General features: G+C 47.0%; 1 protein-coding gene across 4 annotated transcripts in view; it reads right to left on the reverse strand.

Moving 5' to 3' along the window:
• The window catches only part of CCDC138 (coiled-coil domain containing 138), a 66,460-nt gene that overhangs the window by 1,052 nt on the left and 44,325 nt on the right, over positions 1 to 21,083 (reverse strand). For all 4 annotated transcript variants that reach the window (XM_075336438.1, XM_075336436.1, XM_075336437.1 and 1 more), the window contains one exon: positions 2,169 to 2,307. In XM_075336438.1, the coding sequence (XP_075192553.1) occupies positions 2,169 to 2,307 (139 nt within the window). The remainder of the gene's footprint in view (positions 1 to 2,168; positions 2,308 to 21,083) is intronic.

The following is a 21,083-nucleotide window of genomic DNA, read 5'->3' on the forward strand; positions in this document are numbered from 1 at the left end:
ACAATGTTTTGAATTTCAGGCTCCATATGGTATTGTATTTATTTTTAACAAGCTGGCTACCTTTGTGACAGCCCTGGGTGTTACTGCCTTTCTCCATTGAGCTGTTATACTTTACTTGCCTGGGGATTTTTGTTGATTTACCAGGATTCCCTTAGTCTTTATTAGGCTGACATTATATTTAGCTCTAACTAGCTGGTTACCCTTACTACAGCCATGGTTTTAATGCTTTCTCTTAAGGCTGCTTTACACACAACGATATCGCTAGCGATCTCATTAGCGATGTGACACGCCAGATCGCAGATACGTTTTGCAAAGATCGCAGAGGTGACCGACGCTACAAAAAACGACCTATGTGCGATCTCAGCATATCGTATCTGCGATCTGGCGTATCACATCGCTAACGAGATCGCTAGCGATATCGTTGTGTGTAAAGCAGCCTTTAACAGAGCTGCTAGACTTAGTTTACTTAGGGATTACTGTTGGTTTGCATTCTTTTCCACAGGCTCGCTATCCCTTGGGATGACCAAGATTATCATTGCCTTTCCAGCTTTATGCTTTGGCTAGTCCAGCATTTGTATTTTTTGTACATCTGGATCCCTTTGTTTCAGGGAATTTTCTATTGTATTTGTATGCACAGTTTGCTACATGCTTACTGATGTCATAATTTATTATGGGCTCTTGTCCCAAAAATTGGTTTTAATTTGTTTTTAAAAAAACTTTTTGCATCCAATAAAGATTACTTGTATTTTATTATTCAGTGGAGTGCTTTTGTATGCTGAACTCTTTCTTCCTCTTGTCTACTTCATGGTGAATGAACCAATTCTTCGCCAATCTGGACATGCATCGTAGTGTTGTCCTACTTTAACACTAGGTCATCCTTTTCATACCAATATTACTAGAGTGTACGAAGTAACTCATCTTGTAGAGTAAATACATATAGTTCAGCATTGAGACCACTATCGATCCTGGTCAAGTATCCAACGCCTTTGGCTGTGAAATACCCCCATATTATTCAGCTTCCTCCGCTGAACTTGATAGTTCCTTCAATTTCTCGATCTGTTAGCACACCTTTTCCTCTTGATCTTTCAGACCCATTTACACCCATCTGAGCCTAGTCTATTGACTTTCGACTCATTGCTCCAAGTCATCCATTTCTAATTTTCTATTGTCCATTTTTTTATATATTTTTGCAAACTTGAGCCTCTACGATATTGAAGTAGAGGCTTCTACATCAATTTTCCAGAGTTGTGTAAAGTGCGTTGCACGGTGCTTGCCGGTCTGTGATCTCAGTATTAGGAAGCATACGAGCCACCTCCACTGATATGTTCGTTACCCAAGAACTGATAGACCTTGTGACGAGCCGACTTGTTGACTCCAGTATTTTGCATGGATGTCCACTTCTTGCCTTTTGAAGGGATAGACAGACTTAATTTTGTATTGTTCCAACTGTCATGGCACTGACCTGATGCAGTTTGGTAATTTTCTTGGCTGAGAAACCGCTATGGATGAGCTGGATGACACGGTTTCTCTTTTCTTGGGAAAGCTTCCTCATGGCTGTTCCTTGATTCCACCCACTGACCTTTCGCTTGGGAATCAACCTAATAACACACTGAGCTATTAGGCAATGTAAGAACAGGTTGTAATTTTGTAGTTTACAGGAACAAAAAAAAAATTTCCACCACCAGGCGCAAAACAGTAAGAATGCAGTGACATGACATGAATCTGCCTAACTAATCATAGGCTTAATAGTTGAAAGTTAAATTTATGTATAAGATAACAAGATGATTGTCTATAAAATGAAGGTGGTCTCAAACTCAAAGATGTAATGAATGGTGAGATATGGAGCCTGAAAGTCAAAAGTTCAAAACATTGTTACCCTTTTGCTCGTCAGAGTAGATTTTGGGTGATGTATCAGAAGAAAACATGACCGATGAACAGAGCAGGTTCAGAGTTTTGTAATCAGCTTCTGTTGTAGCCTGAAAACTACCTTTTTGAACCTTGGTATGTTAACATTAAGTTTATGTCATGGGATAGGATTACATTTATGCTATAACAACACTATCAGCAAGCAGATGGACCACCAATGATCACAAAATTATGGCTTATCACTTTTGATGCTGGGAAAAACTCTAATACTTAAACACCAGACACCCTCTTTGATGACTTACCTGACTTTGGAGAGCTTCTGCAAAACAATGCTTAATTTTTCAAGTATCTGCACATCAACTTTTGGATCTTTAAGCAATGCGGCACATGTGCAAAAAAAAGACTCAGTACTGCATGACTCCAGGAATGGCTGCAAAAATCCTGCAATATACAAAAGAAAGCCATGTAAAATAATTGAAAACAATATTGAGAAAAACAGATACTGACCCACACACCAAAAGTAGGGACTTTTATAGCCTTTAACAAAAGACATTGGCTAAAATGTTTGTAGAACAGGCTACAACAAAAATTGTCACTGCAGGTGTATGCTTTCATAAAATATTAGATACACTACTGCTATTACCTTTACATTGACTAACATATGACATGTTATTTATCCCCTGGATCTCTGTGGAATAGGGATGCACCTTATAATATAGTTTGCAACTTTTTTGGTTTTAAATTTCTAAATGTGTCTAAATCCTGACAAAGTTCTAACCAATCAGAGGAGATAATTTGCTGGATATATTTTTAAGAAAAGGTAAGAGGATGGATCAAGGCAACTACCATCCGGTAAGTCTGACATCAGAGGTTTGCAAAGTTTTTGAAGGCATTTTAAGAGATGACATGCAAAAATACATCGCAGACAATAATATAACTGATAACCAGCATGGGTTCAAAAAAGATAAGTCGTGTCTAATAAACATGTTGAGGTTTTATGAGGAGGTAAGTGCAAATCAGCTGCATTACCAATATCCAGATGTGATTTATTTGGACTTTGCAAAGGCATTTGATACTGTGCCAAATAACAGTCTTGTAATGAAGCTCCAGAAACATGGACTAAGGGAAACTATATGCAAGTGAGTAAGGAATTGGCTAAAAGATAGTCAACAAAGAGTAGTTATAAATGGTACATTCTCTAAATGGGCTATAGTCAGCAGTGGGGTACCGCAGGGATCTGTGCTAGGACCAATTCTTTTTAATCTCTATTAATGACCTTGTTGATGGGATTTAGAGTAAAGTGTCAGTCTTTGCTGATGACACCAAACTATGTAGGACATTAATAACTGACCTTGATGGTACAATATTACAAAAAGATCTGGACAAGATGTCTGAACATGCAAACACTGGCCAAATGAGATTTAATGTTGATAATGTAGACTAATGCACCTAGGACAGAGTAATCTTATTGCTGCATATACATTAAGTGGAAGTAAATTCGGGACTACAGAACAGAAGTACTTGGGTATTCTGGTAACAAGTAAGCTGAGCAGCAGTATCAATGTGAAGCAGCAGCTAAAAAAGCAAACAAGATTTTAGGCTGCATAAAAAGAGATTATATCCCGTGATCCAACGTATTATTATCCCTCTATTGATCACTTGTAGGGCCATATCTAGAATATGGGATCCAGTTTAAACTACATGTTTTAAAAAGTATATTGAAAAGTTAGCGTCAGTTCAAAGGTGGGCAACTGGATTATTATAAGGGATGGGAGGCTTCCGATATGATGAGAGGTTGGAAAAGTTGGGCTTGCTTAGCTTAGAGAAAATAAGTCTTAGAGGAGATCTCATTTATATGTATAACTACATGTGGGGTCAATAGAAAGGACTGGCACATTACTTATTCCTTCCAAAGACAATACTAAGAACCAGGGGGTAATCATTATGGGTGGAAGAAAGGCAATTCCAGCAGCTAAATAGGAAAGGGTTCTTTAATGTTAGAGCAGTCGTACTGTTGAATTCCCTACCGCAAGAGGTAGTAATGGCAAACACTAGAACAGCTTTTAAAAAAAGAGAATTTTGTTTACTTACCGTAAATTCTTTTTCTTATAGTTCCGTCATGGGAGACCCAGACCATGGGTGTATAGCTACTGCCTCCGGAGGACACACAAAGTTACTACACTCAAAACGTGTAGCTCCTCCCTCCTAGCATATACACCCCCTGCTAGCCAGTCCTAGCCAGTTTAGTGCAAAAGCTGAAGGAGGACATCCACCCACAAGTAGAGATAGAGTAAAATCCGGAACAACCGGAGCCTCTGTCTACAACAACAGCCGGTGAAGACACACGGAACAAGAAACTTGCCAACAGGCAATAGGGAGGGTGCTGGGTCTCCCATGACGGAACTATAAGAAAAAGAATTTACGGTAAGTAAACAAAATTCTCTTTTTCTTTATCGTTCCTATGGGAGACCCAGACCATGGGACGTCCAAAAGCAGTCCATGGGTGGGAATAAACAGACAACTGAGAAGCAGGAAAACCCAACTTCACAGATGGGCGACAGACACCTGAAAGATGCGTCTGCCGAAGCCCGCGTCTGCCAAAGCAAGAGCATGCCTTGGATAGAGCTTCGAAAAAGTATGCAGACTAATTCGAGCTGCCGTCTGACAGACCTACTGAGCCGTAGCCTGGTGCCTGAAAGCCGAAAAGGCACCGACAGGTCTGATCAAATGTGCTCTGATCCCCAGCGGGGAAGGCACTTGAGTACACTTGTAGGCCTCGGAAATGGCCGACCTAAGCTAACGAACAAGGGTCGGCTTAGATGCAGAGAGACCGCTATGTTGACTAGCAGTCAGTACTAGAGAGAGGTGCACCGCCTAATAACGGCGGTGCGAGACACCTAGATCCGGGGCGCCCGCACCAGATCCAGGATATGCAACGCTTTCTCAAAGCGATGAACAGGAGCCGGACAAAAGGAAGGCAGGAAAATTGCCCCGGATAAGGTGGAAGCAGTAACCACCTTAGGGAAAAAAGTCCGGAGTCGGACGGAGACCACCTTGTCTTGATGCAAAAGACCAAAAAAGGGGGTGACTCAGAGAGAGTGCAGCCAGAACTCCCTGGCAGGAAATTATAGCCACTAGAAAGACTACTTTCTGTGAAAGATGAAACAAAGAAACCTCCCTAAGAAGCGCAAAGGGGGGTTTCCGGGAACCGGGAGGACCGGATTAAGGTCCCAGGGCTCCATAGACCGCCGGAAAGGCGGAATGATGTGAGACGCGCCCTTAAAGGAGCGCACCGGAGCCAGCCGGACGATACGCCGCTGGCACATACCGACAGAACGGAGACCTGTCCCTTAATGAGGGATAGTCCTAGCTGTAGACCGGACTGTGGAAGGGACAGGAGGGTCGGCAAGGCTAAAAAGGTCCAAGGACACCTTGGAGCTCGAGTCATAGCGGAGATGACTTCAGGAAGGATACCAGAAGTCGCCAAGATCCAGGACTCAATAGCTACGCCGTCAATCTGAGAATCCAGAATTCTGACGGAAAAAACGGACCTTCTGAGAAAAGGTCTGGACGGACCGGAAGATGCCATGGCAATCCAACGGACAGAAGGAGCAGGTCAGGATACGAAGCCTGCCTGGGTCAGTCTGTAAGAGAATGACCCGACGGCCCCCTTCCCTGATCTTGTGCAGGGCTCTGGGCAAGAGGTAGAGACGAAGCTGGGATCAAACATGAACCAGTGTGTCTACCGCAAAACCTGAGGATTGGACAGCTGAAATAATCTGCCCGCAGTTTTGACATCTAGGATGTGGGCTGCGGATACGGTGGACTAGGAGTCCCTTGTCCAGTGAAGAATGTTGAGGCACCAATTGCCAGGCGGCTGTCTGGAAATTGATGTAGGAAAACGCTGTAACGTTATCCGACTGAACTCGAATGTGCCTAGCCGCCAACAGATGGTGAAGGCTTAGAGAGCTAGAATACAGCTCTGATTTCTAGCCCATTGATCTAGAGGGCTGATTCGGACAGAGTCCAAGCGCCCTGCGCTCCGCGGTGGAGATATAATGCTCCCAAGGCGGAAAGACCAGCACCCTGGTGAGAATCACCTGGGACGGGGCCAGGAAGGAGCGTCCCTGAGACAGAGTGGTCGAAACCACCCCTGAAAACGAGCCCCAGGTCAGTGGCAAGCCACCACCCCGTGGAAGGAGGGAGTTCGCGTGTACAGCGGACAACATCCAGTCTCAGAGGGCACAGGAGAAACTGGGCAAGGAATCGCTTCCATTGACGCCACCGTCTGACCAGCACTTGTATTTGGTGTCTGATAGAACGACGTCGACCGCCAGCGGAGGGACTACTGATCGACTAAGAGCGGCTTCACAAGAGCCGACAGTCTCGAATTGCGTCCTTGAGAACCTCTGGTTCGAAGTCAGAGTGGACTTGAACAGAATGACAAGCCACCCGAATAGGTTAGAGTGGCGAGAGTAAGCTAAGTACTCTGCTAAGAGTCTGCACTGGATGAAGGCCTGAGAAGGCCGTCTAGGGCAAACGATCACTGTCAATCCCTAGGGGTGCAGGACCCTAATCACAGCAGCCCCAATGAGAATACTCGAGGGGCCGTGGCCAACCCCAAGGGAAGAGCCACGAATTGGACCACTCCGATGGCAAAACGCAGTCAACGCTGGTGTGAAACTGCGATTGACCGTTGCAGAAAAGCATCTCTGATGCCGAAGGCTGCGAGGGAATCTCCTTGGGTTCTTGATTGATCCGGTGAAAAAAAACACACGGAACAAGACCGAGACTCCATGTGAAAACGCCACACCTGACCATGCTTGAAAAGCTAAAGATCCAGGTCGGAAGGCACCGCCCTCTTCGGGGACTAGAAATAGATTTAAACAAAAATCTCAGAACCGTTCCCAGTCGGGATTCGGTACAATTACTCCATTAGCCTGCAAGAAATGCCACGGCTTATGAGAAGGCGGCGGCCTTGGAGCCGGGAGGAGGTAACAGAAAAAATCTGTTTGGCGGGTGGACAGAACTCCATCCTGTAGCCATGGGAGATATAATCCCGCCCCCACTGAACGGAGACGTGTTAGAACCATACGTCGCCAAGTGGAGAGAGCCTGCCACCGACTAGGAGGAGGTTGGCGTGGCTAGATAGCTCGGAGGAAGCTGACTAAGTGGCAGCATCTCCTGCGGTCTTCTGAAGACGCAGCTTCAAGCCAATTGGTTCTATGAACCTAGGCCGAGCTAGAGGACGATCAGATGGATGAACGGAAACCACCGAAACCTCAACTGATTCCTGCCCTGGACAGGTTCCCTGGTTTAGGTTTGTGGCAAGGAAGAACACTCCCCGCCAAGAGCTTCCTAAATTTCATCCAGTTGGTTCCGAAGAGACTGGTCCCACGAAAGGGGAGCCTAGCAAGGAACCTCTATAGAGGCATCCGTCTTCAATTTCCGAAGCCACAGGAGCCTGCGGATAGCGAGGAAAGTAGCGAAGACCACCGCCGTGCGGTGTCCAGCATGGCAGACCTGGCAGAGGATGAAAAGACTGAAGTCTGGAAGTTCAGGCGACCGTTTTGGGCATAGAGTCCCTGTGAGGGAATGCATCTCCTCTGAGGAGCCGTCAGCCACCGACATAACGGTCCGGGCTGAGCCACCTGAGGTGAATGAGCCCACTTCTTGACCACTATTGGTGGACAGGGGAAACACAGTCCTCAGAATCACGCTTCATGGGAAGCGACTGTCAGAGTGGACCCTGGGCTGGTCACAGGGGCCTGAAAACTGGAGTGGTTAAGGAACACATGTTGTGTTCACCCAGATAAGGTAACTCCGGCGGATTGAGGTCCAGTACAAAATTAATGTACCGTGGGATCCTTATAGAGGTGCCGTCAGCCACTGATACCACTATCCGGGCTGAAAGTCTAGACACCGGAGTGGCCACCCTTGGCAAATGAGTACACTCCTTGACCACCTTTGATGGGAGGGGGAGTCAGGCAGCAGCACCCCGCTGTGGGATCTGCAGCACAGGCTGCGGGCTTGGACGCCTGAAAACTGGAGTGGTTAAGGAACACACTCCTCGTCTTGTTAAAGGTATACTGATGCCTTTCTGCCAGCGGGGAATACTCCCCTGATACAGGCGGATGGAGGTCCAATACAAGTATAATGGACGCAATCCAATCATTCGCATCCGCGTCACCTACGGACGGATCAAAGTACCTAAAGTAGCGTCCGAGCCCCTGGTAGAGACATCTTCCTCGTCCAGTGAGTCAGCTCGTAATCAGAGCTGCGGGACGGGGAGGATAGGGGACCCTGCGTCTCCCAGTCAGGAGGACGGGGTCTGTGAGGTTTGCTGAGCGAGCAGAAAACGCCCTGAGAAGGGGGCTGCATGCTCAGCAGATGCCGGGACAGGCCGACCCCTGGAAAAAGATTCCTCCAGGGGTCAGCCACCGAAACCGGAGCGGCTGGAGGGACCATGAATGAGCCTCCAAGCAGAGGGGCCACAGTGGTGATGAGCTCGGTACAGCCTGAGACTACCAGCAGTGGATACTAAAAACCGCCTGCAGCCTCGCTCTGTGAGACATGCTGCAGAGGTGGGGGGCTATGTCTAGAATGTCTAGAATACCCGAGACAGGGGTCAGCCTGGGGAGACTCCAGGCAGAGGCACCACATAAGGACCATTACAGTGTGGGTCCGTGCCGGTTCAGGCAATATGAGTTTACATGCAGAACATGTAGTGTACAGCCTTGGAGCTTTGCTCCTAGTGTGAGACATGCTGCTGAGGAGGTTCTATAATAAAGAATTAACTCCCTCAGAATGCACTGATCGTGTATAAAAGTGACAACCAGAGGTTGTGACTTATCAGGCCGCTATTGTGAGTGCCCCCCCAGGTTCCAAGCCTGGACCCCCAGCCATATATCCACTCCCTCTGCACTGCAGAGCAGCCAGCGCCGATCAGCGTACTAAGAACGCTGAGAAAATGGCGCCAGAGTGAGGGGGGGGGCGGGGGTTAACCTAGGAGCGGGAATCGGAGGGCTAAGGCATGTACAGGGGAGGGAATCATGTCCTAAAACGGAGTGTCGTCCCCTGTGCAGAGCGGCCGGCGGGCGGCGCTGCAGTGTCCCCCTGCATGACTAACATGCAGGGGAACAAAACGAAACTAGGCCGCGGCTGAAGCCGGGGCCTAGAGTTATACATGCGGCCGAAAATCAGGCATCATCGGCGCGGTACTCAGTAAAAACTGAGAAACCGGCCGGAAAAACTGTAAAAAACAGCATTATCAACATAAATCACTGTCCCCTCAATAAAAGCTCCACATTGTAGAAGGACCCTTGAATAACGTCTCTATACTTAGCTTTGAGACGCAGGGTCCAATCCCTGGTGGGGTGGGGGTCCAGTGCTCCGTCCAGCAGGGTCCTGCCAAAGGGCTGCGGATGGAGGCCGGTCTCCTGCAAGGCAGTGAGAACCGTGTTGGCTCTAACTTCAAGCCAGAGCCCATAAGGGATGGTGAAGGAGCGCGGCATGAAGGGATTTCTGCCCTGAAGTCAACCTTAACAGCACTGCCGCCAGGGGAGTGTGAAGGGACATGCCGGGGGTCCAGTGGGCCCGCTTTTCTTCCAAATCTTTAGAAAAAATGAAAAATCAAAAAAGGATGCATGTGTGTGTGTGATCCTCCTGACACAAAGCATGAAACTGGCTAGGACTGGCTAGCAGGGGGTGTATATGCTAGGAGGGAGGAGCTACACGTTTTGAGTGTAGTACCTTTGTGTGTCCTCCGGAGGCAGTAGCTATACACCCATGGTCTGGGTCTCCCATAGGAACGATAAAGAAAAGGACTGGTAAATTTCCTCAGTAGACATAATGTCGGTTATAGGCATATGAGAGTAGGAAATGAAAAAGCACTCACCGATCTTTGCTGTGCAGTAGAAAAGTATTTATTCACTCGTGGAGGTTACATGCTGTGGCAAGCGGGGAGGGAATAGGACAGGACAGCACGTCAGATGACGGCCGTTTCGCACTCTATAGTAGTGCTTCGACGGGTCTAAAGTTTAGGTTAGACCCGACGAAGCACTACTATAGAGTGCGAAACAGCCGTCTGACGTGCTGTCCCGTCCTATTCCCAACCTGCTTGCCACAGCATGTAACCTCCACGAGTGAATAAATACTTTTCTACTGCACAGCAAAGATCGGTGAGTGCTTTTTCATTTCCTACTCTCATATGCCTTGGATTGTTCTGCTTCTTTTTGAATAAGCACCACGTAGCTGTAGCCAGTTTATTTTTCTCTGCCAAGTCTTCTCTGCCAAACCTTATTGAAGGTAGCGGTAAAACGCTAAATGTGAATTAAAGCGAACGCCAGAAAATTCTCCACGTACTGAGTAGTGCCTTGTTTTTTCCTTCTCACCACCTCAATAATGTCGGTTATAGAGGATTCAGTAACAAAAATTTATAAATTGGTGGAGTAAGCTTAAACTAGATGGACCTGCGTAGTTTTTCAACCTAACTATTGTGCAAAGGTATATGTTGCATAAATGTTAAGGATAGTGCACAACAGATTCAAGTAAAATATTCTAAAAGATGCAACTTTGTGGAGAAAATAGCACACATGGTATATAAAATAGCACACAAAAGGTATTAGAGGAAAGATGAAACTTAATCCATCCATGCTATTTCTATGGAGAGGTCGAGCAGATATTGGACATTCACCAACACCCACAAAAAAACCTTATTGGGCTATATTCTGATGGAAATTCTAATAAGAAAGTGGACTTTTCAGAATACGCTCTCCTGTATATACACGAGTACACCACATTTGGACATTATATGAATTGTAACTACAGGGTGGAAACATCCATACGCTGCACATACAGAGGAGCCGATTCTACTTCCTATATGTCTGGAACATACCCAGAGAAGCATCAGTATCCAGTAAGACATTGCCCAGCAGTACTGAACACTAAAGCTGGTGTCACACATAGCGACAGCGACAACGACATCGCTGTTACGTCACCATTTTCTGTGACGTAACAGCGACCTTGTAAGTCGCTGTTATGATCGCTGCTTAGCTGTCAAACACAGCGACGCAGCAGCGATCATAACGTCGCTACATGTGCAGAGAGCAGGGAGCCGCGCACACTGCTTAGCGCTGGCTCCTTGCTCTCCTCTAGCTACAGTACACATCGGGTTAATTAACCCGGTGTGTACTGCAGCTACATGTCACAGTGCAGAGAGCAGGGAGCCGCGCACACTGCTTAGCGCTGGCTCCTTGCTCTCCTAGCTACAGTACACATAGGGTACCCGATGCGTACTGCAGCTACATGTGCACAGAGCAGGAGCTGGCACTAGCAGCAAGAGCGGCGGAGGCTGGTAACGAAGGTAAATATCGGGTAACCAGGGAAAGGTCTTCCCTTGGTTACCCGATGTTTACAGTGGTTACAGCTTTCCGTAGCTGCCAGACGCCGGCTCCTGCTCCCTGCTCGCTTCATTTCGTCTCTCTCTGGCTGTCACACACAGCGATGTGTGCTTCACAGCGGGAGAGCGACGATGAAAAAATGAAGCAGGACATTCAGCAACGAGCAACAACCTCACAGCAGGGGCCAGCTCGTTGCTGGATGTCACACACAGCGACAGCGACGGGACATCGCTGCAACGTCACAGAAAATGGTGACGTAGCAGCGACGTCGTTGTCGTCGTCGCTGTGTGTGACACCACCTTAAGGTTGAATCTAACACTAGGTGAGATAAAACACTTACTAGAAGCAGCAATTTGTGTCTGTCTATGTCTGTGCCTCTCTTTAGCTCTGCAGATGCTTCCTTCTTACCCACTCCTCTCTAAAGAATTATATGCTCAGCAGCTTTAAAATGATCCCTTAGTGAAGTGAAAGCCTGCCTTTCCAAAGACAGATTTTAGCATGAATTTGAATTCAAAGTAAGTAATCAGTACTATATAGCAGTATTGGTGTTTTGTATTATTTTTGCCAACTAATGTCTCTTAAAGGGGGTTCTATGAGAAATGTAAAAAAAAAAATGAACACACACTTAAATATTAAACATTTTTCCAATTACCTTTATTTAACAAAAAGGTATGCTTTAACTAATGAACTCAGTCCGGATTTTAAAGATGGCAACAGCCATCAGTCACAACCTGTACTAAATTTCAGAGGACACACAGTAGGATGAGATGCGTGAACAACATCTGCTGGAGACAGAGGTCACATCAGAGCGGCATCCTGTCAGGCATTGGGAACTCACATTCCTCTTGTTCAGTCAACCATACAGAACACTGAGTGAAATAGAGTAATGGAGAAGATAAACACCTTTCTTTAGCTGACTGAGAATTAACATCCATCTCAGTCAGCCTGACAGTTTTAGTGCAATGTCCTCTGAAATTTAGGAAGGGCTGCACAATGATGAAGATGACAGTTGCAATCTATAAGATCCTGTCAGAGTGCACTAGATAAAGCATGGCTTTTCGCCAACTAAAAAGTATTCAGAAAAAAAATCTAATACTGAAATATGTATTATCAATTTAGTACATTTCATGGAGAACCACTTTAAAGTTACTTCCTTCAATCTTTATGGGAAACAGCTGTAACTTGATCCCTCAGTGAATGTAAAATAAGCCTCCTAATATGGATTTTAGCAGTGAATTCAGAATAAGTAATCTGTGTAGGAGGCAGGGAAGAGAAGGGAAGGAAAGGAATCCAAGGGCAGAAAGAAGAAACAATTTTCTGCTGTAAGATATATTATTAAGTCTATCTCCACTTCTACTAATGACTTTTTTAAAATTGTGATTGGAGGTACACTTTAAGTCAACAGAAGTGTACTGTACATAACTGGCAAAGATTTTTCTCCGTTCATGACAATGATTTATTTTGTTCACCAAAGCAGACATTGTAAAATGTGAATCTGATTTCTTCAGATGGTACATCATGTCATTTTGTAAGAGGAAACATTTGTTGCTTGGACCACTGAGAAACTGAATTGTCCAGATGTGTGAACAGATCAAGAACAAATGTAGCTGTAAAACATCAGAGAACAGTACAGGAAATCTTTACTGATGACCCATTCAAAATCCTGTCTCAGTGGGAACAATTAATAAAAAGGTAAAAGAACAGAAATCTCCTCAAACATTCACTGTCTACATTTTAGACATTTTCTCTGCCCACTATAAAATAGTCGCCAAGAGGCGATCTTTATTGAGCACTATTACACTTAGAGTCCATACGTTTTCTATATAGACACTGCCATTTATATTCCACTGGCAGCAGATCACACAAATGACTTAAAATAAAGTAAAAAAAAAAAAAATCTACCTAAAACTAATGATATGCAATTACAAAAGTCACGATGAGTTCAGTTTTCCGTAACCATTAATCTTAAGTTGATGAAAGCTATCAAGTAATAGGGGGTAAAGAGAAAGTTGGCATTCGAGCAGATGTCTGCCCTATACACTTCAAAAGAATCTCATGTTTGCTCTTAAAATAGTCAGGATGCTTTTTAATACAAAATTAAGATTACCATAAAACTAATTCCTTGGACTCATGAACTGTCATGCTCTCGTGTGTTTTATCTACTATATATTTGTCAAAAGTTGTTGTTTACAATAAAGCTGGCAAAAAAATTAAAGTTTTAAGTGAGGAGAGTGCATAAGAAAAGGAAGAGAAAAAAAAGATTGTATTAAGGCATTTTTATTACTTTCTGCAAAGTCACAAGTTTACATACACTAAGAGTACTATGCCTTTAAACAATATGGGACAACCCAAATGATGATGTCATATCTTTGGAAGCTTCTGATAGGTTTATTGGCAACATCTGAGTTAATTAGAGACACCTCTCTGGATGAGAGTTAATACACACCTGAAACACACTGCTTTGTGTAGCATCATAAGAAAGTCAAAAGAAATCAGCCAAGATATCAGGCAGAGAATTGTGGACTTGCACAAGTCTGGTTCATCCTTGGGTGCAATTTCCAGATACCTGAAGGTACCTCGTTCATCTGTATATAAACAATTATATGCAAGTACAAACAAGATGGGAATGTCCAGCCATCATACCGTTCAGGAAGGAGATGGGTCTGTGCACCAGAGATGAACGTGTTTTGGTCAGACATGTGCATATTAACCCAAGAACAAAAGAAAGACCTTGTGAAGATGCTGGCAAAAGCTTGTACAATTGTGTCCATTATATACAGTGAAAGGAGAACTCTATCAACATGGTATGAAAGGCCACTCTGCCAGGAAGAAGCCATTACTCCAAAAGAAACCTAAAAAAGCCAGATTAATGTTTGCATATGCACACAGGAACACAGACCTTAATTTTTGAAGACAAGTTCTGTGATCTGATGAAACTAAAAATGAACAGTTTGGCCATAATAAGAATTGTAACATTTGGAGGAAAAAGGTAGAAGCTTTGGAGCCTAAGAACACCACCCCAACTGTGAAACATGAGGGTGGCAGCATCATATTGCGGGAACAAAGATCTTAATTTTTGGAGACATGTCCTATGGTATGCCGAAACTAAAATTGAACTGTTTGGCCATAATGACCATCATTACAGTTGGACGGAAAATGGAGAAGCTTTAAAACCTAAGCACACCATCTTAATTGTAAAACGCTGGGGTGGCAGCATCATTTTGTGAGGTTGTTTTGCTGCAGGAGGGACTGGTGCACTTCCCAACATAGATGTCATCATGAGGAAAAAAAGATTATGTGGCAATACTGAAGCAACATCTCAAGACATCAGCCGGGAACTTAAAGGGTGGGCGGAAATGGATCTTCCAAATGGACAATGACCCGAAAAATACTGCCAAACTGGTTACAAAGTGGCTTAAAGATAACAAAGTCAATGTTTTGAAGTGGCCATCACAAAGCCCTGATATCAATCCCATTGAAAATGTATGGTCAAAGCTGAAAAGGCCGATGCAAGCAAAGTGACCCACAAACATGGCTTAGTTACACCAGTTGTGTCAGGAGAAATGGGCCCTAATTCCTACCAACTATTGTGAGATGCTTGTGGAAGAAAATCCAAAACGTTTTACCCAAGTCATACAGTTAAAGGGCAATGGTACTAAATATTAATGAAATGGATGTAAACTTTTGACTTTGCAGTATGTTATTAAAATGCCTTAAAACATTATCTCTCTCTCGTTCGTTATTCTGGCATTTGGCAAATATAAATAATTTTGGTAATTCCAATTGACCTAAAACAGGAAAGGTTTGTTCTAATTTTATTTGTGAGTGAGAAAAAAGAGAATTTTGTTACTTACCGTAAATTCTTTTTCTTATAGTTCCGACATGGGAGACCCAGACCACGGGTGTATAGCTTCTGCCTCCGGAGGACACACAAAGTACTACACTCAAACGTGTAGCTCCTCCCTCCTAGCATATACACCCCCTGGTAGCCAGTCCTAGCCAGTTTAGTGCAAAAGCTGAAGGAGGACATCCACCCATAAGTAGAGATAGAGTAAAACTCGGAAAGACCGGAACTCTGTCTACTAACAACAGCCGGTGAAACACACGGAACAAAAAACTGCCAACAGGCAACAGGGAGGGTGCTGGGTCTCCCATGTCGGAACTATAAGAAAAAGAATTTACGGTAAGTAACAAAATTCTCTTTTTCTTCATCGTTCCTTATGGGAGACCCAGACCATGGGACGTTCTAAAGCAGTCCATGGGTGGGAATAAACAGAAAAACTGAGAAGTAGGCGAAACCTAACTTCACAAATGGGCGACAGCCGCCTGAAGGATGCGTCTGCCCAAGCTCGCATCTGCCGAAGCAAGAGCATGCACGTGGTAGTGCTACGAAAAGGTATACAGACTAGTCCAAGTGGCAGTCTGACAGACCTGCTGAGCCGTAGCCTGTGCCTGAAAACCTAAGAGGCACCGACAGCTCTGGTCAAGTGTGCCTTGATCCCCGGCGGGAGAGGCACTTGAGTACACTGGTAGGTATTGGGAAAAAGACCGACCTAAACCAACGAGCCAGGGTCGGCTTAAATGCCGAAAGGCCCTTACGCTGACCAGCGGTCAGCACAAAAGAAAGGTGCACCGCCTAAGAACAGCGGTGCGAGACACATAGATCCGGAGCGCCCGCACCAGATCCAGAGTATGCAACGCCCTTTCAAAGCGATGAACAGGAGTCGGACAAAAGGAAGGCAGGGAAAATACCCCGGTTAAGGTGGCAGCAACCACCTTAGGGAGAAAGTCCGGAGTCGGACGGAGAACCACCTTGTCTTGATCAAGGGAGGACTCTGAAGAGAGTGCAGCCAAAACAGAGACTCCCTTGAGGGAAGTCATGGCCACTAGAAAGACCACTTTCTGTGAAAGACTAAACAAAGAAACCTCCCTAAGAGGCTCAAAGGGGGGTTTCCGGAAGCTGTGGGGACCGAATTAAGGTCCCAGGGCTCCAAGAGCCGCCGGTAAGGCGGAATGATGTGAGATGCGCCCTGCATGAAGGAGCGCACCTGGGCCAGCCGGGCGATACGCCGCTGGCACAACACTGACAGAGCCGAGACCTGTCCCTTAAGGAATTGAGGGATAGTCCTAGCTGCAGGCCGGACTGTAGAAGGGACAGGAGGGTCGGCAAGGCCAAAAGGCCAAAGGATACTTCCGAGCTCGAGTCATAGTGGAGATGACTTCAGGAGGATACCAGAAGTCGTCAAGATCCATGACTCAAACGCCACGCCGTCAAACTGAGAGCCGTAGGTTCTGGCGGAAGGACGGACCTCGTGAGAGAAGGTCTGGACAGTCCGGGAGATGCTATGGCACCTCTACGGACAGACGGAGCAGGTCAGGGTACCAAGCTTGCCTGGGTCAGTCTGGAGTAATGAGAATGACCCGACGGCCCTCCTTTCTGATCTTGCGCAGGACTCTGGGCAAGAACTAGAGGGTGAAACACGTAAGACAGACGAAGCTGGGACCAAACTCGAACCAGTGCGTCTGCCGCAAAAACCTGAGGATCGTGGAGCCACAGTTTGACGGCAGAACAATCTGCCTCCCAGTTTTCCACGTCTGGGATGTGGGCTGCGGATATGGTGGACTAGGAGTCCTCCGTCCACTGAAGAATGCGATGAACCTCCAACATTGCCAGGCGGCTGAGTGCCCCGCCCTGGAGGTTGATGTAGGCAACGCTGTAGCGTTGTCTGACTGGACTCGAATGTGTCTGGCCGCCAACCGATGGTGAAAAGCTTAGAGAGCTAGAAACACAGCTCTGATTTCCAGCACATTGATCCAGAGGGCTGATTCGGACAGAGTCCAAGTGCCCTGCGCTCCATGGTGGAGATATACTGCTCCCCAGCCGGATAGACTAGCATCTTGGTGAGGATCACACGGGACGGAGCCAAAAAGGAGCGTCCCTGAGACAGAGGGGACGATGCCACCATTGAAATGAGCCCCTGGTCTGTGGCAAAGCCACCGACCCGAAGAAGGAGGAAGTCCGCTTTTTCCGACAGCGGAAAACATCCAGCCGTAGAGGACGCAGATGGAACTGGGCAAGGGAATTGCTTCCATTGACACCATCATCTGATCCAGCACCTGTATTAGGTGCCTGATGGAACGACGTCGACCGCCAGCGGAGGAACTGCTGTTTGACTAAGGGCAGATTCACAAGTGCCGACAGCGTCTCGAATTGCGTCCCTGGGTCTGTGAACATCTGGGTCGAAGTCAGAGTGGACTTGGACAGAATGACAAACCACTCGAATTGGTTAGAGTGGCGAGAGTGAGCGACGCACTCCGCTAACAGTCTGCACTGGATGAAACCCAGAGCAGAAGGCTGTCCTGGTCAAAAAGATCACTGCCAACCCCTAGAGGTGCAGGACCGCAATCACAGCTGCCCCGACCTTGAGAATACTCGAGGGGCCGTGGCTAACCCAAAGGGAAGAGCCACGAATTGGACCACTCTGATTGTAACGTAGCCAACGCTGGTGTGAAACTGCGATTGGCATATGCAGATAGGCATCTCTGATGTCGATGGATGCTAGGGAATCTCCTTGGGTCAATGATTGATCGCAGAGACTCTATGCAAAACTGCCGCACCTGAACATGCTTGAGAAGCTTGAGATCCAGGTCGGAAGGCACCGCCCACCTCGGGTACTAGGAATAGATTTAAGCAGAAATCTCAGAACAGTTGCCAGACGGGAACCGGTACAATTAACCCAGAGGCCTGCAAGAATGCCACAGCCTGTGAGAAGGCGGCGGCCTTGGAGCAGAGGGGAGTTGACAGAAAAAAATCTGTTTGGCGGGCTGGATAGAATTCTATCCTGTAGCCGTGGGAGATGGTATCTCGCACCCACTGATCGGAGACGTGTTAAAATCATACGTCGCCAAGTGGGAGAGCCTGCCACCGACCAAGGACGTTGCTGGCGTGGCCAGATAGTCAGGAGGAGGCTGACTTAGTGGCAGCATGTCCTGCGGTCTTCTCGCGCGCCATTTGGGTTTATGATCCTTGGCTGAGCCAGTGGGCAAGGCCGAGGGGCTTAGAGAACGATCAGATGGAGGAACAAAAAGAACGAAACCTCGACTGATTCCTGCCCTGGACAGGTTTCCTGGTTTAGGTTTGTGGCATGGAAGAAACTCTTCCCGCCAAGAGCTTCCTTAATAATTTCATCCAGTTGTTCCCGAACAGTCTAGTCCCAGCAAAAGGGAGCCCAGCAAGGAACTTTTTTAGAAGCATCCGCCGTCCACTTCCGAAGCCACAGGAGCCTGCGGATAGCGAGAAAATTGGCCGAGGCCACCGCAGTGCGGTGAGAGTCTCCAGCATGGCAGACATGGTATAGGATGAAAAGACTGAAGTCTGGAAGTTAAGGCAACCATTTCAGGCAAGGAGTCCCTATGAGGGAATGCATTTCCTCTAGAGAAGCAGAGATGGCTTTGAAAGCCGCACTGCTGCAAATGGGGAGAACGAGGCCCCTGCCGCCTCCATACAGATTTGGCCAGAAGGACAAACTGGCGGACAGCAAAACCGTAAGTGAAGAGCCATCAGCCACTGATACAACGTCCGGGCTGAGAGTCTAAACACCGGAGGGACCACCTTTGGTGAATGAGCCCACTCCTTGACCACCGCTGGTGGAAGGGGAAAACTGTCATCAGAACCACGCTTTGGGAAGCGTTTGCCAGAGCAGACCCTGGGCTTGCTCACAGTGGCCTGAAAACTGGAGTGGTTAAGGAACACACTCCTTATTCTCTTAGGCAAGGTAATGTTGCCAGAGAAATTTGCTCCTCTGATACTGGCGGATTGAGGTCCAGTACAGAATTAATGTACAGAATTAATGTACAGTGGGATCCTTAGAGAGGTGCCGTCAGCCACTGATACAACTATCCGGGCTGAAATACTAGACACCGGAGGGACCACCCTTGGTGAATGAGCCCACTCCTTGACCACCTCTGGTGGAAGGAGGAAACAGTCATCAGAACCACGCATTGGGAGCGTCTGTCAGGACAGGCTCTGGGCTTGGTCACAGTGGGCTGAAAACTGGAGTGGTTAAGGAACACACTCCTTGTTCTCTTAAGGTATACTGATGCCTTTTCTGCCAGAGGGGGATACTCCCCTGATTCAGGCGGATTGAGGTCCAGTACAAATATAATGGACGCAATCAAATCATTAGCATCTGCGTCACCTTCGGACAGATCAATGTACATTAAGTAGCGTCCGAGCCCCCAGTAAAGACATCCTCCTCGTCCAGTGAGTCAGCTCGTGAATCAGAGCTGCGGGACGGGGAAGGACAGGGGACCCTGCGTCTCCATTTTAGGAGGACGGGGTCTGAAAACCAGATGAAGAGACCTCTAAGAGCTTGCTGAGCGAGCCGTAGCAGCAGAAGCGCCCTGAGAAGGGGGCTAATGCATGCTCAGCACCCCCGAAGCAGCTGGAGGACCACTGACGAGCCTCCAGGCTGAGGGACCACTGTGTTTATGTGCTCAGTACAGGCAGTACGAGTCTACATGCAGCATATTAAGAACAGCCTTGCAGCCTTGCTCTGATGTGAGACATGCTGCAGAGGTGGGGGCTCTGTGAGGGAATGCATCTCCAGAATGACCCCCAGCAGAGTATATAAACAGAGAATATAAGCAGCTGCACAACTGGAGGTTGTGGCTGCAAGACCGTTTAACATACATTTCTGTGCCCTCCAGTCCCCCAGCCCTGGCCCCCACTTGTCACAATGAGGTATCTCTGTGCCTATGCAGACACTGAGAACGCTGAGAAAATGGCGACCGGAGCACAGGCGAGGGGGCGGGGCCTACTGAGAGCGGGCAAATGAGGTATACAGGGGAGGGAGTCCTTCCTCAGTGAGGAGTGTCCGCTCGCTGTGCTGAACAGCCGCTGGGCGGAGCCACACTGTCCCTCTGCATGACTGACATGCAGAGGGAGTGAAACCGAAACTAGGCCTCAGGCGAAGCCGGGGCCTAGATTTAAACATGCGGCCAGCGTGCAGGCACCATCGGCGCGGTTCTCCAGTGAAAACTGGAGAACCGGCCGGAAATGTTACCCCAGTTACATAATACACTCCCCCCAATAAATAAAGTACAAGGGACCCTGGAAAGACCACTTTCAGTGGTAAAAACGTCTCATACTTAGCTTTTGAGACGCAGGTGCCAGGTCCCTGGGGGGGGGGGGTTAAATGCTCCGTCCGACAGGATCCTGAACAGGGCTGCGGATGGAGACCGGTCTCCTGCAAAGCAGTGAGAACAGAGTTGGCTCCCACTTCAGCCAGAGCCCCAGGGGATGGTGAAGGAGCGCGGCATGTGAAGGCTCCAGCCTTGTAAAGTCAACCTTAACAGCACCGCCGACACAGTGGGGTGAGAAGGGACATGCCGGGAGTCCAGACTGGACCCGCTTTTCTTCCAAATCTTTGAAATCCAAAAAAATCAAAAATCAGAGAATGCATGTGTGTGTGTGACCTCCTGAACACAAAGCATTGAACTGGCTAGGACTGGCTACCAGGGGGTGTATATGCTAGGAGGGAGGAGCTACACGTTTGAGTGTAGTACTTTGTGTGTCCTCCGGAGGCAGAAGCTATACACCCGTGATCTGGGTCTCCCATAAGGAACGATGAAGAAAACTTGCATATGTGTCTTTTTAGATAGTATATGTAAACTTCTGGTTTCAAGTGTATACAGTATATACTTATATTATATTAGTTTTCTCTTTCTTCCTGTTGATTGTCATATCTTCTAGGAAGATTTTTTTTCAGATATTTTCCCATATATATTTTATATGCGGTTCAACTTTCTTGTTTC

The sequence above is a fragment of the Anomaloglossus baeobatrachus genome, chromosome 2 (assembly GCF_048569485.1).
Source record: "Anomaloglossus baeobatrachus isolate aAnoBae1 chromosome 2, aAnoBae1.hap1, whole genome shotgun sequence".
In the NCBI taxonomy this organism is placed as follows: domain Eukaryota; kingdom Metazoa; phylum Chordata; class Amphibia; order Anura; family Aromobatidae; genus Anomaloglossus; species Anomaloglossus baeobatrachus.